Here is a 17,327-nt window from a genome sequence, read left to right as displayed (position 1 = left end):
TTGCCATCTGGTGGCTGTGAGAGTAAAATTGTTTTATTGGTTTCTGGCATGAAAATAGTAGCAGCAGTTTGTGAAATATAGGTGAGAATTTTTAAATCAGGCTAAGCAGGTACTATAGATAAGTAAAGCAGGCTAAGTGCAAGACCTTGAAGTGCTGAGGATGACGGCCAACTGAACATCAGCCCTATTGAAAAGCTGGGGAGGAGGATAGGCCGGGTTCAACTTCAGCCGATTGTTACCATGCAAGAAGGCAAACTTGTTGCCACATCTCTAATTTTTAAAGAGAAATCCGGATTTTTAAAATAAAATTTCATGTTTGGTGGGTCAAATAAGGCCTATCTGTGGACTAAATTTGACCCTCAGTTTCAAGTTTCTAGCCCCTGTCTAAATCCTTTGATCTGTACTTAGCTATATGTTAGATTAGTTGTACTCAGGGCTCTTACATATTTAATCTGAAAAATATGTACCTATGGTCCTTACAAGGTTGAAGACTAATGATATGTAGTCTTACAAGTTGAAAAAAAAAAGTTTATACTTGTTCTCTTTGGTTTTAACAGAATTGCATACTAGATGTAACTTATTAGTCTGTACATGTGCCCATTGAAAGGGAACAGAATATGCTGCTAAAGCTTCCCAAACCCTTTGGGAGGAATGTAGGGTTGGGAAAATACTTGAGGCACATGATTGGATTGGTGGATCATAGGATGAGGTGAAATTCATTGGTATTGTTGTGAAGCAAATTTTGTATATGAGAATCTAAATTTTTTAAAAATATATTTTATTGATTTTTTACAGAGAGGAAGGGAGAGTGAAAGGGATAGAGAGTTAGAAACATTGATGAGAGAGAAACATCGATCAGCTGCCTCCTGCACACCTTCTTCTGGGGACGTGCCCGCAACCAAGATATATGCCCTTGACCAGAATGGAACCTGGGACTTTTCAGTCCGCAGGCCGACGCTCTATCCACTGAGCCAAACCGGTTAGGGCGAGAATCCAAATTTTAAACATGTTTGACTCTTCACTTTACCATTGGGTGTATAATAAATCATTTAAAGTAAGCTCTGGAAAAGTTTTGAAAAAATTTATTTAGTAATTTTCGAGAGAGAAAAAACATTGATTTGTTGATCCACTTATTTATGCATTCACTGGTTGATTCTTGTATGTGCCCTGACCTGGGATTGAACCTGCAACCATGGTGTATCAGGACAATGCTCTAACCCAGCGGTAGCCAACCGTTGGTCTGCAAACCACTGGTGGTCCGTGAGGTCCGAAAGGTTGGCGACCGCTGCTCTAACCACCTGAGCTGCCGGAAATCTTACCATTTGTGACAGAATGGATGGATCTGGAGATTATTATGCTAAGTGAAATAAACCAGTCAGAGAAAGACAAAAACCATATGATCTCATATGAGTAGTCTAATGAAGAAAATAAATTGACAAACAAAATAGAAACAGGCATGGATACATGGAACCAACTGACAGCTGTCAGAGGGGAGGAAGTTGGGGGGACTGGATGAAAGAAGGTGAAGGGATTAGCCAAAAAACACATATATATAACACATAGACTCAGACAACAGTGCAGTGATAGCCTGAGGGAGAGGGGGTAGGGGCTAGGTGGAGGCTGGCAAAGGGGGGGATGGGGACGGGAAGAGGCTTTACTTCGGATGCAGGGTGCACATCGCAGCATGCAGATAATGTTTTATTGAATTGTACACTTGAAACCCGTATGATATTGTGAACCAATGTCACTTCAATAAATTAAATTAATAATTTAAAAAAATGGTAAGCTCAGTTAGAATATTTTAAATGCTCATTGCTTCCTCTGTATTTGGGTAAAGCAGTACCACTCTCTTTTTAATATATTTTTATTGATTTCAGAGAGGGAGAGGGCGAGAGATAGAAACATAAATGATGACAGAATCATTGATTGGCTGCCTCCTGCACGGCCCCAGACTGGGGATCGAGCCTGAAACCTTGGACATGTGCCCTGACAGAAGTCAAACCCATTACCTCCTGGTTCATAGGTCGACACTCAACCACTGAGTCACACCGGACGGGCAGTACCATTCTGTTTTTTTAAACAAAGTGTCATCTGTAACTGGGCTCTGTTCAGATAACTTGCTATCATCTTCTTTCTCAGATATTTCACTGTTGAAGGTTTCAAACATATACAAAAGTAGAGAAACAGTATAATAAACACTGTATATTCATCACCCAGTATAGAAAATTACTAACTCCGCCCTGGCTGGCTAGCAGTTGTTTGTTGAAGAAACAGGGCTTTATGTCTTACCGAGTTTTTTTTACATTCTGGACTTTGCTGATTGTGTATTGTTGGGAGTATTACAGATATCCCCCCTGTACCCCCCTCTGATGTGTCTTTATGGTATTTAATATAGTCCTCTGTCCACCTTATTTCCTATAAATCTTCCTGGTGAGCTTTTAATTATGCTAATATGAAACAAATACTCTATGAGAATCTGAATTTTGGTGTAAGGCAATTTGGAGTTTTGGATGCAGAAAAAAGATTTTATTTCCTCTGTACCTAAAGGATAATCTTCAGAAGTACATTTTCTTTCAAAACTAACACAGTATATTGCTTTAATTTATTGTCTTAGTCCCCAGAAGACCATGTCTTTGCTTAGCTGTGTCTGTGAAACCCAGCAAGAGGATGAGGCTCAAAATCAGGATCCCTGCTCCACACCCACCAGGTGAGCGTTATTTTCACAGCATCTTCTGGGCTGTATTTATATTGATTCATAAAATGGTGGCACCAAAATTTAGAATATAGTGCTACTATTTTGGAACTTGAGTTTACTTTTTTATCTGAGGGACTGTAGCATATTCTAGCAGGGGTCCTCAAACTTTTTAAACGGGGCCAGTTCACTGTCCCTCAGACAGTTGGAGGGCCGGACTATAGTTTAAAAAAACTATGAACAAATTCCTATGCACACTGCACATATCTTATTTTGAAGTAGAAAAACAAAACGGCAAAAACACCCGCATGTGGCCCGCGGGCCGTAGTTTGAGGACGCCTGTAGATGGATTTATAAAGATTTATAGTCATGAGAAGTTTTTGTTTTTAAAAGAAATATATTTTTAATTGATTTCAGAGAGGAAGGAAGAGGGAGTGAGAGATAGAAACATCAATGATGAGAGAGAATCATTGATCAGCTGCCTCTTGCATGCCTCCCACCGGGGATTGAGCCTGCAACCCAGGCATGTGCCCTGACTGGGAATCGAACTGTGACCTCCTGGTTCATAGGTTGATACTCAACCACTAAGCCATGCTGGCAGGGCTATAGTCATGAGAAGTTTTATTAAGTAATTTATAGATACAGATTTTTGTCTTTATCTGCCAGTTCTAACAACTTGAAGTGATTAAGTCTTCATATATTTATGAAACTTAAATCATTTTATATTTCTAAGATTTATTCCCATTTTCTTAGGTTTGGAAATGTTTATTTTTAACAGATTTTTAATTTACGTTTAGTTTCCCATAGCAAAACTGAGATAATGCTTAACATCCCAGAATTAAAAAAATATTTTTTATTGATTTTAGAGAGGAAGGGAGAGGGAGAGATAGAAACATCAATATTGAGAGAGGATCATTGATTGGGTGCCTCCTGCACGCCCCCTACTGGGGATCAAGCCCAAAACCCTGGCCATGTGCCCTGACTGGGAATTGAACTATGACCTGGTTCATAGGGCTTAACATCCCAGATTTAAAGTTTGTTAGACCTGATGGAATTAAGATTTTTCTATAATTTCTTTACTCCATAATTTCTTAGAACAGCTTTGAAGCAGAAAAAATTTTTTTTCATTTATAAAATATTTCTTCGCTATTGATATAATTGAAGAGTATTTATTTGGAATATATGAGTCCTACATTTAGTATAGGGAAAGCAGTAATGACAATGAAAATAAGTTTTTATTTTCATTATGATATATCTGTCATTTCTGGAATTTAGTGATTTTATAATTAGAGAATATAATAATGTTTGTCACTAGGTATCTTATAGTGTTATTTGCAGCATAATTTCTGTATTCTTTATTGATAGAAATATTTAGAAGGAACATGTCAGTGCTTTTGTTGGGCATTGTGATGATTAAATGTGAACTTGTTGGGACTCAGCTAGCCCAGATTATATCCTCTATTATATCAAGAAGCTTGTTGGGTGAAATGTCACTTTGTGTGGTTCCAAAATCAGTGTGGTAATGGCCAGCAGTTACTAAATTTATCAATGGCATTGTATTGCCTGTCTGTTTTATTAGACTGTCTTACGGTAGGCCCAGCTGCTGGTGATTGTGTGTAGCCTTGATAGACCAAGGGCCTGCAAATCCAGCTGGATTTGGCTTCAGTTGCTCTACAAACAGATCTACACTGAGAACAGAATGGTTAGAAGTTTGTTAAATATGGAGATTTATTCTTCTCTGTTTCACTTAGGATTAATTCTGTCCAGGCTTTTTCTGCTAGAATTTCTTAGCATCAGTTTCTAAATCTGGCATATGGTGACCAGAATAGAATTGTGTAGCTGGAAATAATGAAGAGGGAGAGGTGTGGTCTTTCTTACAGTATATTGGATTCCTCTTGTCTTCTAAAATTTTGTTCTGGTGCTAAATATTTCTTCTTTTTTGTTTCTTGGAACATTAATATATACATTCATGGTAGATATTTCTCAGTTGCTTTATGTCTACAGAATTTATGAACTTGTTAGGAGTGGGGAACACTTTTTGCAGTATGTGTTGTAATTAAGCTTTTGGTTTTTACCTGCTGTTCTATGTTGGCCTTAATCAGCAAATCTTGCCAACCAAAGCTATATATATATATATATATATATATATATATATATATATATATATATATATATATATATACATACACACACACACACACACACTAGAGGCCCAGTGCATGATTAAATCATGCACGTGTAGGGTCCCCTAGGCCTAACCTGCCATCCAGGCCATATCCACTGCCCCGCAAAGCCTAGCATGCTCCGTGGACACTGCTAGCAGCCTGCTCCCCGCTTTCGCTTTCGATTGTGGGGGAGCTGGGTGCCTGTCCGCTGGTGCACCAGGCCTTTCAGAAGCCTCCGGCTCGGTGGAGGCTTCTGAAAGGCCTGGTGCCGGAGCGGACAGGCACCCAGCTCCCCCGCTTTTGATGGTCCGCGGCGGGACGTGGGCTCGCTGCCCCAGAGGCCCCTTCTGTGCCGCAGCACAGCAATGGTGCAGACACTGAGCTTGCGCTGCCGTGAGCTCAGCGTCCTGCCGGCCCAATCAGCCACCCCGGCCACCCCGAGTCCCGCCCCCCCCGCGCCTCCTGGCCAATCGTGGGTATAGCAAAGGTACTGTCAATTTGCATATTTGTCTATTATTAGGTAGAATATATATATATATTAGAAGCCTGTTGCATGAAGAGATTCGTGCAATAGGCCTTCCTTCCCTTGGATTCCAGCATCGGTTTTCCTCTGGCACCTGGGACCCAGGCCTTCGCTTTGGCCAGAGTCTGCCTTCTTCGTCTTTGCTGCAGACTCCGGCTGGTTCATCTTCGCTGCTTCGCTGCAGACTCCGGCCGGAGTCTGCTGTCTTGTCTTTGCTGCACACTCCGGCTGGAGTCTGCCATCTTCGTCTTCGCTGCAGACTCCGGAGTCTGCAGTCTTGTCTTCGCTGTGGCACTCCTCTCCTGTAGATCCCTTCGCCCCTTGCCCTCCCTCTCATAGCAGGCGTCCTGCCCCACCTGGCCACTCCCTGCCTGGAGCAGCTGGGTGGCCGCCATCTTTGGCCTTCTAATTTGCATACTTACTCTGATTGGCTGTGGGCGTAGCAGAGGTACGGTCAGTTTACACGTTTGTCTATTATTAGGTAAGATTATATGATCCTGGGTGGGAAATGACTATGATTTTAACCTCATTTCATTTGACTGATGCTAATATGAGAAATACAAATAAATACCAAAATTCTGATATTTGGTAGGAATCTGCTATATATTGCTAATATTGCAATGAGACACGTTTAATCTTTAGAGAAAGAAGAATTCTTCTGATTAACTCTTTGGGGGAAAAAAAGCAATCTTAATATTTATCAATTAAGAATAAAATGTCTCGCCCTAACTGGTTTGGCTTAGTGGATAGAGCGTCGGCCTGCGGACTGAAAGGTCCCAGGTTTGATTCTGGTCAAGGGCACATCCCCAGTAGGAGGTGTGCAGGAGGCAGCTGATCGATGTTTCTCTCTCATTGATGTTTCTAACTCTCTATCCCTCTCTCTTCCTCTCTGTAAAAAAATAAAATAAAAAAAAATCAATAAAATATATTAAAAAAAGAATAAAATGTCTCAAAACAAGGCTTTGCTTTAGAAATGAATATCTGTTCAGAAGTTTTACCCTAAATAAGCAGCTTATGAAGTAAAATGTGTAGTAGGCTTGTTTATGTTTATGGTTGGGGAACAGTGGTAACTGAATTCTTAAAATGGTTAATCCAGTCATGTCCCATCTAGTTTTTGACTCACTTTCATTATTGCTTAGCCATTAATATGTTAGTTATCTTAAAGATTCAAACATGAGTATTCAGTTTATAAAGAAGATGAATTGCATCTCCTTAATTGCTTTGTCTTATGCAACTAATATTGATTGAACATCTGTTTTGTACCTAGTACTGTGCTAAATAATTTTTAAATAAGATCACTTATAAACATCATTAGAGGTAGGTGTTACTAATCTGTCTCCTGGTGGTCTTATTCTTACCTCTTCATTGAATCATGTATTTCATTCAGTTGAGGTTCCTGACACCCAGGACACAAAGTATAACAATCAAATGTATACCAGGTCCTTGGTTAGAACTCTATTCTAAATCCCTCTTTGACTTCCAGTTTTTGTTTTTTTGTGTGTGTGTTTTTTAAAAATATATCTTTGTTGACTTCAGAGTAGAAGGGAGAGGAAGAGAGAGATAGAAATATCAATGATGAGGGAGAATCATTGATCAGCTGCCTCCTGCACACCCCTTACTGGGGATCGAGCCTGCAACCCGGGCATGTGCCCTTGACTGGAATCGAACCTGGGACCCTTCAGTCCGCAGGCCGACACTCATCCACTGAGCCAAACCAGCTAGGACTAACTTCCAGTTTTGATAAACTGAGCAAAACATGATAGAAACCTCAGAAATCCCTCTTTTTCTCTTCAAGGTTCAGAGCAGAGCAGGCCCTACGGTAAGATCTCCCAAGTTGGAGACCTCTCCACCTTTCTCTGGTGAAACGCTTACAGCAACATACGACATAGTTTGTAGATCCTTTATCATCCTGTATGTTGTCTTTTGGGTCAGTTTATGCATTATAAAATACTAGAGGCCCGATGCACGGGTTCATTAGTTTGTTGTTGTTTGTAGTATACTTACTCATTTGAACTTGTATCTTACTAAGAAGATAAAGATTATGGACTTTTTTTTTTAAGGTATGGGCATTTTCTACATGAATTTGCTAATTATACAATTAGCTTACTTAATCAAGAGTAGCTTTTTGCAGTTAACCAATTGAGAGAACATGAATTCTTTTGTTTAAAATACATTTATTAGACACTTAACTTTATATTAAGCCCCACGTGGTATGTTTTTAAAGTATAAACATGAATGTCAAGTTTCTGTGTAACCTGCTCACTTGGAGTTAATCTGGGTCTTTTTATTATGGTGTATTGTTAAGGACATTTAAAGCCTCTGGGCACCTTAGAGCTTCATGCTACCTGGTTTGCAGGAGACATTCATCAAATGCTGTGAAATGAATAAGTCACTGACAGCCAAATGGTAAGACTAGTGAAAAGAAGTTGGCTGTATCTTGAGGCACCAAGTCATCCTGAAATGGCTAGTTGTAGATATACTAGTATAGCTTGAAAAGCTAGGATCTCTTCTTTTGCTGAAATTGTTGGTTGGGCTTAGGTGTATCTAAAATGCCAGTAGTCATTTAAGAAATGTTAGAATCATTTATAAAGTCAAGAGGACTCTTGACCTAATTGATCTCCCCCCCCCCTTTTTGTTTTCTTTATTGTTGTTTTTATATTTGTGTTTTTTTCCCTTTCTTTGTTACTTTTGTTGTTGTTGTTGTTTGTTTTTTAATTGAGCTTTTGTGAAGTAGATCCCTAAGCTGCCTTCATTGTCTATGACTTCAATAATGGCGTTTTATCTTCTTATTTATTTTCCTATGTCAGAGTTCATAGCTAGTGATGAGAAAAAGTATTGTGACTATTTTATCATCACGGTGGAATAGACCTGTGTGCCATTGTTTTTTTACAGGAGTGAAATTATGTTGAGAAACCTCATAAGGAGATATTCTTGGTCATTTTATTTTCTCACCCACGTTTCTCAAATTGTCAAATTATGGTTCCCCCTTGCCAGTATGCACACATGTGCATGCACATGCGTATGTACATGCATGTGTGCTTACTTGACATGGTTTCTTTATGTGGTTGATTCTCAGGGGGAACTTACTCCATTTTCCAAGTACTGAAGATGAAGAAGAGAAGGAAGAATTGGAAGGTGACCAAAGGACTGGGCAGCATCAACAAACTATGAAGCCCAGTAGCCCTGTCAAAGACCCTGCGCCTCCTGCCTCCCAGCAGATGGCCACAAAGGGGCCATCCAGTCTGCAAGAGGAAGCGATGGAGATAGATGTGCTAGATGGACAGAAAGAAGGGTGGAATACCAATCAGGAAAAACCTAGTAAGACCTTGATTGAAAGGCCCAGCCAAAATAACATAGGAATTCAGACCATAGAGCCTTCCCTAAGGATCCCAGAAACTGTTTCAGCAGCAACCCAGACTGTAAAAAATGTGTGTGAACAGGGGACCAGTACAGTGGATGAGAACTCTGGAAAACAGGATGCCACAGTTCAGACTGAGAAGGGGACTGGTGAGAAACCAACCAGTGCTTCTGGGGATGACACAGAGTCACTCCATAGCCAGGTGAGAGAATTGCCCGGTACCCAGGGGCCTGTTTTCCACTTTCTGGATTCCCAGAGAATTAAGTTGTGGTACTTTTACCTAATGATAATCCTTCATAATTTTGTACAGACCAGTAATTAAAAGACAAAAACAATTTATTCAGGATAGATAGGGTAGTGAAAATTATGGGTAGCTGTAGCTAATAAATGGTCTTTTAGGGAAAATGGAATAGTGCTAGAGTTTGTCAAGTAGGTCTTTACTAGAAAAGAAAGCCAGGAATATAGTCTGGGTCCTAAATTCTTTTAAGTTGTTCAATCCTTTCCTTCCCTCTGCTATCACTTTGTAGCCTTCTTTATAACTATCAGAGATAATTGCGTTTCCTCCAAGTCTATTTCACCATGGTTCTCAGGAACCGAGAGAGTAAAATGAAAAGGAGGAAGGAGTAGAAGAAGCATGAAAGATAGTGTATCACAGTATTAGAAACGAAGAATAGTAACAGGAATAGAGAGAGATGGATGGGCACAAGCCTCTAGGTGACTAGGGACTGCAGAGAGGCTCATACTAGACTTAATGGGAGGAAAAGCACTGGGGCTGATGAAAGTGAGGCTGGAGGAAGAACAGGTTCTTGGGAATAGAGTAGGGAAGTAGTTCCTAGTTGTTGAACACCTGCAGTATGTCAGCATTGTGCTCAAGACAACCCGTGAGGTTGCTATCATTATTCCCATTTCACAGGTAAAGAAACCAAGCTGAAGAGAGGTTAAGTAACTTGCCCAAGATTTTGCCATCAGTAGGTGGCAGAACTGGAATTTGAACTCAGCATGTCTACTTCAGAATCGGTATTCTTTTCATTATGCTATGTTGCTTTTCTATATTTTAATCATGGCCTATGTAGTCTTGTTCTGTCTATCCTTGCCTCTCCAAAAACTGTTTATATTAGACTTTTATAGTAACACAGTCTGTGAGATCTAAGACCTTACCAATTCATATAGATTCAAATAGCAATAGTCTTTTGGATATAGGGGTTATTAGCATATCAGATCCCATTTTCCGTCTGTTTATTTTTACCCTTAAAGTGTTTGCATTCTGTTGCGTAATTTTGGTTTCTCTGCTTTTATAAAAAGTTAAACTTAAAGATAGCAATCATGTGGGAGCCACTGTTTTATATTTTCCTTTTTTCCCTCATATTCTACTTCTCTAAAATAGGGAAGTAATCCCTTCTCCTAGTTCAGTGGGTCTCAACCTTTCTAATGCCGAGACCCTTTAATACAGTTCCTCATGTTGTGGTGACCCCCAACCATAAAATTATTTTCGTTGCTACTTCATAACTGTAATTTTGCTACTGTTATGAATTGTAATGTAAATATCTGTGTTTTCCGATGGCCTTAGGCGACCCTGCTAACGGTTCTCAACAAGTGGGTCTGGAGCCAGGTTTTCTATGAAGGGAAAGTATGGTTTTATTTTCATTTTATCTTAGTAATGACAAAATTCTCAAGTTATTTTATCTTTTTAAAAAATATATATTTTTATTGATTTCAGAGAGGAAGGGAGAGGGAGAGAGAGATAGAAACATCAATAATGCGGGCACATCGCCAGTAATCTCTGTAAAGATAAAATAACTTGCCCTGGCCAGTTTGGCTCAGTGGATAGATCAGTTGGCTCAGTGGATAGATCAGTTGGCCTGTGTACTAATGTTTCTCTCTCATCGATGTTTCAAACTCTCTATTCCTCTCCCTTCCTCTCTGTAAAAAAATCAATAAAATATACTTAAAAAAAAAAGAAACATCAATGATGAGAGAGAATCATTGATCAGCTGCCTCCTGCACGCCCCACACTGGGGATTGAGCCTGCAACCCAGGCATGTGCCCTTGACCAGAATCGAACCTAGGACCCCTCAGTCCTCAGGCTGACGCTCTATCCACTGAGCCAAACTGGCTAGGGCAAGTTATTTTATCTTTACAGAGATCACTTTTCAGAAGACTATTTAAAGAAAGAATAAGCATAGCTTTCCTTTTATCTGCCCCTTTCCCTTCTCTCCTTTCTTATTCTGTCAGACATGTAAGTGTCTCTCGTGTAGTGGTCATTTGTCTGGGTGTTGGTAATGGAAGAATTACAGGGAGGCTTCTTGGCCACATTCCAGGGGTATGTAAAGCACCGAGATCTTTCAGACCCTGTGATCCAGGGCCTGACTGTGTGTGCCCAGCAAGAGGTCCAGGCTGTCACGGTTCTAACGCAGGGGCCGCTGGCGATTGAGGTGTGACAGAGCAATGTTCCTACCATTCACTAACCAGAGTTGTGTGTATAGAAGTATTTAAGGAATTGGTTGAGTAACATTCCATGCTTTTGATTTCATTTTTATTTATTCACAATTTACATAGCTCCATTTTAGTACATATTTTACCTCTAAGATGGGGTTGGAGTAGGAATTATTCAGGCAAATTATCGAAAGTTGTAGGTAAATTATTACCACATTGTCATGAAACACCCTGAATCACCATTATTACAGTGGTACATATAATTATTTGGAAAGACTTGGGTACTTCGACACTGACTACTGAAAGTACAATTAGTCTACTACAGGGGAAGTAAGGGGAGAGAAAAAGTATGCATTTACTCTTCAGAATTACAGACCCAGTGGATACAGGGGAGGATGTGAATGTGGATAAATGTGATATAGGTGTTATGAGAAAACATGTATGTAACAGTTGTCTTAGAAATGTAGGTCTTAGTTAAACTATTTAACTGATTATTATTTATGGTACAACTAGATCAGCGGTTGCCAACCAGTGGTCCGTGAGGTCCAAAAGGTTGGCGACTGCTGATCTAGATGCAGAATCCTAATTTGCTAATATTATCTGTTTCTGGACACTAGTTCAGCTCTTTAGTTATAATCTATTATTTGGAACAGATTCAATATTTTATATTTAATTCTAGGATAAATCAGTGTGTCTTGTTCCAGGTATAACTCAACTATAGTTTTATTTACTAATGCTGGTAAAACAGACTGCACTGAGATCAACAGATGTCATTCTGGTTTACATAAAGTCCTGAAGAATGCCTTTTATCTACAGAGCTGTTTCAAGTATAAACTTGTAAAAGTTAGCATCAAAATCAGAAAGATCAAAATTTAAAATCAATGTACTTTCAGGCGATCAAAGTTTTACTTAAATATCTTAAGTATAAGTGCTAGATGTTATGATTTTGATTTAGACAGAAAGAGGTCATTTTTGGTGACACTGATACAGATTCTTCTAGCCTCTGTCTGTATAGGTGGTCCATCCCTGTTTTTATCTGTAGGTGAACGCAAAACAAAGCAGCTGGAAAACCTTATCACACACAGTGTTCATCATGAAGAAGTTGACGTGCAACTCTGCCAGTTTGCAGTGAGACCCATGTTTGTGTTCTTCATTTGCCTCCACAGGGAGAGGAAGAGTTCGATATGCCTCAGCCTCCACGTGGCCATGTCTTGCATCGGCACATGAGAACAATCCATGAGGTTCGCACGCTTGTCACTCGTGTCATCACAGATGTGTATTATGTGGATGGAACTGAAGTAGAAAGAAAAGTTACTGAGGTACTATATACTGTGGGTCTATGTGGCAAATTTCTTCCAATAGAAAAATTACTCTGTCACTTCATGCCACCTCCCCAAGCCCCTTTCCTGAGCAACTAGCTACTAAAACACTTTGTTTTCCTCCATCATATATATATATATATATATATATATATATATATATATATATATTTTTTTTTTTAATATATTTTATTGATTTTTTACAGAGAGGAAGGGAGAGGGATAGAGAGTTAGAAACACCGATGAGAGAGAAACATCGATCAGCTGCCTCCTGCACATCCCCTACTGGCAATGTGCCCGCACCCAAGGTACATGCCCTTGACCGGAATCAAACCCGGGACCCTTCAGTCCGCAGGCTGATGCTCTATCCACTGAGCCAAACCGGTTTCGGCTCCTCCATCTTTTTAACAGAAATATATAAGAACCAGCTTAGAAACTAAGAGTTCTAAATTCTGTCTTTTCCAACCATGGGTTTGCTGTTGACCTTTGTCTGGTTATTTAACCAGTCCCATCATGCTTTCCATTTTTATAAAGAATAGATGGATAAATCTCTGTCATATATAAATATAAAGACTTTATGTATTATTTTTAATCTTTGGAAACTCTAATGAAATTTAGAATTTCCTGCTAGGCTGCATATGTTTTCTCATAGTTTATCATTGTTTTCTCACGTGTTTTCATATTTACTCATGTGTCCTTTCTTGGTCTTCATCAAATGTGGTTATGGACCTGTTGGTAAGCCATATACCTTTATTTGTCAGGGCTCATCTGGACTCATTCCCAGTGTCAGCATAATATTAGCATTTATTGACTATTATATTGGACAGTGTTATATGCTGACTTTGTTTACATCTAATACTGAGATTAGACAGATTTTATAACTGGCACCTTTCTTGGTACATATGTTAATATTTGGGAACCATTTAATTTCATTGATAAGCGGCACAGCTATTTTCTTCCTTCACTCAGGCACTTTTGTTTAATTCTGCCAGCTAGTCATAGAGGAAGCTGTACTCGGAGAATTAAACTATGGTATATGGTTTTATTAAATGGAATATATTATTGCTATTGCTTATTAATGGGCCATTGTGGCTCTCGTGTCAGAAAGCATTTGACATTAGTTTGAGAAATGGTCTTACATTCTTTATTTATTGTATACCAAATAATAATAATCCCAGAAATATTTCTTTTAAAATGTTGATTCATCTTCAATTTTATGTTCGCATACTGTTTTTCAATGTTATTACTATTTTGTAAAAATTATGAACTTAGGAGCTTTATAGAAAAATAATTTGCTTTCATGTGAAGGTTTTGTAACTGTTGCAGTTACAATGAACTCTGTGCCAGGTGCTATATCAAGTGTTACACGTATTACTTAGTTGGTTATACGGTGCTTTGTAGAGTATATTTCTGGAAACAGCAGGCCTCCTAGATACTCTGAGGGGAAAATAAAGTTCCATGTCACAACTATTTCTTAATGTAATATTTATCGTACCCCTATGGGAAACATTGCCATAATTAAATAAAAGAATGATAATGAGTAACATTTATAGAGCACTAACTATATGCAGGCACTATTCTAAGGACTTTAAATGATTTAATTTATTTAATCCTCAGTTAGCTATGACATAGATATTGTTATTCCCATTTTGCAGATGAAGAAGCTGAGGGACAGCGAATTAAAATAAACTGCTTAAGGCTACATAGCTAATAAAGGAACTGGAATTCAATCCAGACAGTCTAGTTCTAGAGCCCACCTTCCTAAGCACTACACTATGCTGCCTTTTAAAAAAATATATTTTTATTGATTTCAGAGTGGGGGGGGGGAGAGAGAGAGAGAGAAAGAGAGAGAGAAAGAAACAGAAACATCAATAATGAGAGAGAATCATTGATTGCCTGCCTCCTGCACGCCCACATTGGGGATCGAGCCTGCAACCCGGGCATGTGCCCTGACTGGGGATCAAATCATGACCTCCTAGTTCCGTGGTTGGCAAACTGCAGCTCGCGAGCCACATTTGGCTCTTTGGCCCCTTGAGTGTGGCTCTTCCACAAAATACCACGGCCTGGGTGAGTCTATTTTGAAGAGGTGGCATTAGAAAAAGTTTAAGTTTAAAAAATTTGGCTCTCAAAAGAAATTTCAATCGTTGTGCTGTTGATATTTGGCTCTGTTGACTAATGAGTTTACCGACCACTATCCTAGTTCATAGGTCGATGCTCAAGCACTGAGCCACACCAGCCAGGCTATTATGCTGGCTTTTAAGAGTGAAAGTGATGTATTCTGAAAGGAAGAAGGGAAATTTTGGTAAAATCTGCCTGGATGATGGCCAAAGGTATTTGAGTTGTACACTGAAGGCTTAGGATATTGGAAGATAAGGGGAAAGGGCATTCTTAAACAAGGCTTGATGAGCAAAGGCAGAGAAGCAGAAAGTAGAGAAAACACAGGTGTGAACAGTCTAATTGGTGTGCAGCACAAAGATGTGTAGTGGTGTGAAGGTGGACAGGTTGAGGTCAGAGGACTCTGGGAACTTTCCTTCCTTCATCTCTCTTTTTTAAAAAAATATATTTTATTGATTTTTTACAGAGAGGAAGGGAGAGGGATAGAGAGCTAGAAACATCAATGAGAGAGAAACATTGACCAGCTGCCTCCTGCACACCTCCTACTGAGGATGTGCCCGCAACCAAGGTACATGCCCTTGACCGGAATCGAACCTGGGACCTTTCAGTCCACAGGCCGACGCTCTATCCACTGAGCCAAACCGGTTTCGGCCCTTCCTTCATCTCTTATAGCCCTTGTTTATCATCTTTTAAAGATTTTATTCATTTATTTACCAGCAGGTTCTTTTTACTAAGATCCTAGTACTATGGTAGGCACTGAGAGTATGAAGATAAAAGGACAGTGTCCCTGTTCTCTAGGAGTTTACACTTCACATGCAACAAATCCAAAACCTGTTGGTTGCTGTAGTGGAGGGGTGGAAAGCTGTGTTAGGAAGAGGGATGGAGTCCACTAGCCTACCTGAAGGTGGCTAAAAGGCCTCACAGAACATGTAGTGCCCAAGAGTGTGGCAAATAACATTGAGGGGTGGAAGAAGGACAGTGCAGGCAGAAGGAAAAGTTAGGTAAATATGTAGGTGGCATGGCATGCTTAATGAACATTTAGAAGCTCAGTATGACAAGAACAGTAGGATAGTGAATAATGAGAGAGGATGTTGTTGAGGTTGATAAGGGCTAGAGCATAAGGACTCTGTGTACCATAGAAAGGAATTTAGATTTTATCTTCTTTGTGATGGAGAACCATTAGAGAATTTGGTGGAAAAGGAGTGATATACTTAGATTAGAGTTGGACCCTGAAAGTTTTATATACTGGGAGATAAGGGGAAAGGGCATTCTGTATAGAAGGCTCAGTGAGCAAAGGTACCATTGTTATTAACCCTTTGCACTCGCTTGCTTTTTTCTCGATTCCTTTATTCTAATGCTAACCGTGTCTAGTCACACTCGACATCTGAGTGCAAAAGGTTAATTAACTAGAGGCCCGGTGCACGAATTCATGCACTAGTGGGTCCTTGGTCTTGCCTACCGGATCAGGCTGAAACCAGCTCTCTGACATCCCCCGAGGGGTCCCGGATTGCAAGAGGGAGCAGGCAAGGCCCAGGGACCCCACCGGTACACATTTGGGGCTGGGGAGGGACACGGGAGGTTGGCCAGCCGGGGAGGGACTGCAGGAGGGCTCCAGGGTGTGTCCGGCCCGTTTTTCTCAGTCCTGATTGGCCAGACCCCAGCAGCAAGCTAACCTACCGGTCGGAGTTCTGCCCCCTGGTGGTCAGTGCACGTTATAGCGACTGGCTGACCAGTCGACTGTCTGCCCCCTGGTGGTCAGTGCACATCATAGAAACTGGTTGACTGGTTGACTATCTGCCCCCTGGTGGTCAGTGCATGTCATAGTGAGCGGTTGAGCGGTCTTAGCATATCATTTGCATATGATGCTTTGATTGGTTGAATGGACGACCAGACACTTAGCATATTAGGCTTTTATTATATACGATAAATTGCATGTTGGGTAAGTTAGATTGGCAACAGTGTAAATGGATTGGAGTGCATTGAGGTTAGAGGCATAGTCAGACAAAAGGTAATGAATGTCAAGTTAGGACAGTGGCAGTAAGGGTTGAGAGGAAAGACATAGATACAAAAAATACATAGACTGGGGAATTCCTGAATGTGGGGATTGAGGGAGAGGGAAGAAATCATATTAGAATCATATTAAATGTCTGGGCATTTTACCATATACTGAGATAGAGAATACAAATATGACACAGTTTGAAAGAGAAGATCCTATTTCAATAAATATTTTCTAAGGGCTTCTTCTGTAGAAGGTACTCTGCTAGATTTGGGGGATATGTCCAGGAAAGAAGATAGTTCTGATGTTTGTCTTCATGTGGCCTCTGTAGTCTAGTAGGAGAGACATACAGGAGAACAAGTAAGCAAATACATCGAAAACATCATAGCAGGACAACTTGGAGCCTGGGCCTAAATCATATAAAAGCAATAACTTTGATTGCTGGACAGTTGCAAAGGCAGGCATATCTGGCTACTGCTTTTTGAGCCTGCTCTCTAACTGAAACACACCTGGAGTCCCAGCCTTCTGTGCAGGCCTTGTCCCTACACATTTGCCATGACCAGGAGAAGGAATTAATTTACATTCTGGGTTCACAACACCTGTTTCAGTCAAATGACCTTGGCAGATGCTGCTGACCGGACCCAGCTAGAGCAGTCGAGTTGGATGATAGGAAATGGTGATTGAGGGCATGTTTATGATTGAGATTTTTGGAGGTGGTGCAGTTTC

At 40.1% G+C, this 17,327-nt stretch overlaps 1 protein-coding gene across 2 annotated transcripts in view; it reads left to right on the top strand.

Moving 5' to 3' along the window:
- Positions 1-17,327, top strand: part of TP53BP1 (tumor protein p53 binding protein 1) — a 90,429-nt gene that overhangs the window by 57,957 nt on the left and 15,145 nt on the right. For both annotated transcript variants that reach the window (XM_079769302.1, XM_079769301.1), the window contains exons 16-18: positions 2,615-2,707; positions 8,457-8,940; positions 12,338-12,490. In XM_079769302.1, coding sequence (XP_079625428.1) covers positions 2,615-2,707; positions 8,457-8,940; positions 12,338-12,490 — 730 coding nt within the window. The remainder of the gene's footprint in view (positions 1-2,614; positions 2,708-8,456; positions 8,941-12,337; positions 12,491-17,327) is intronic.

Source organism: Cnephaeus nilssonii (genome assembly GCF_951640355.1).
Source record: "Cnephaeus nilssonii genome assembly, chromosome: 4".
NCBI classification, from domain to species: domain Eukaryota; kingdom Metazoa; phylum Chordata; class Mammalia; order Chiroptera; family Vespertilionidae; genus Cnephaeus; species Cnephaeus nilssonii.
Note: the sequence above shows the minus strand (reverse complement) of the source record. Positions and strands in the feature narration are given on the sequence as shown.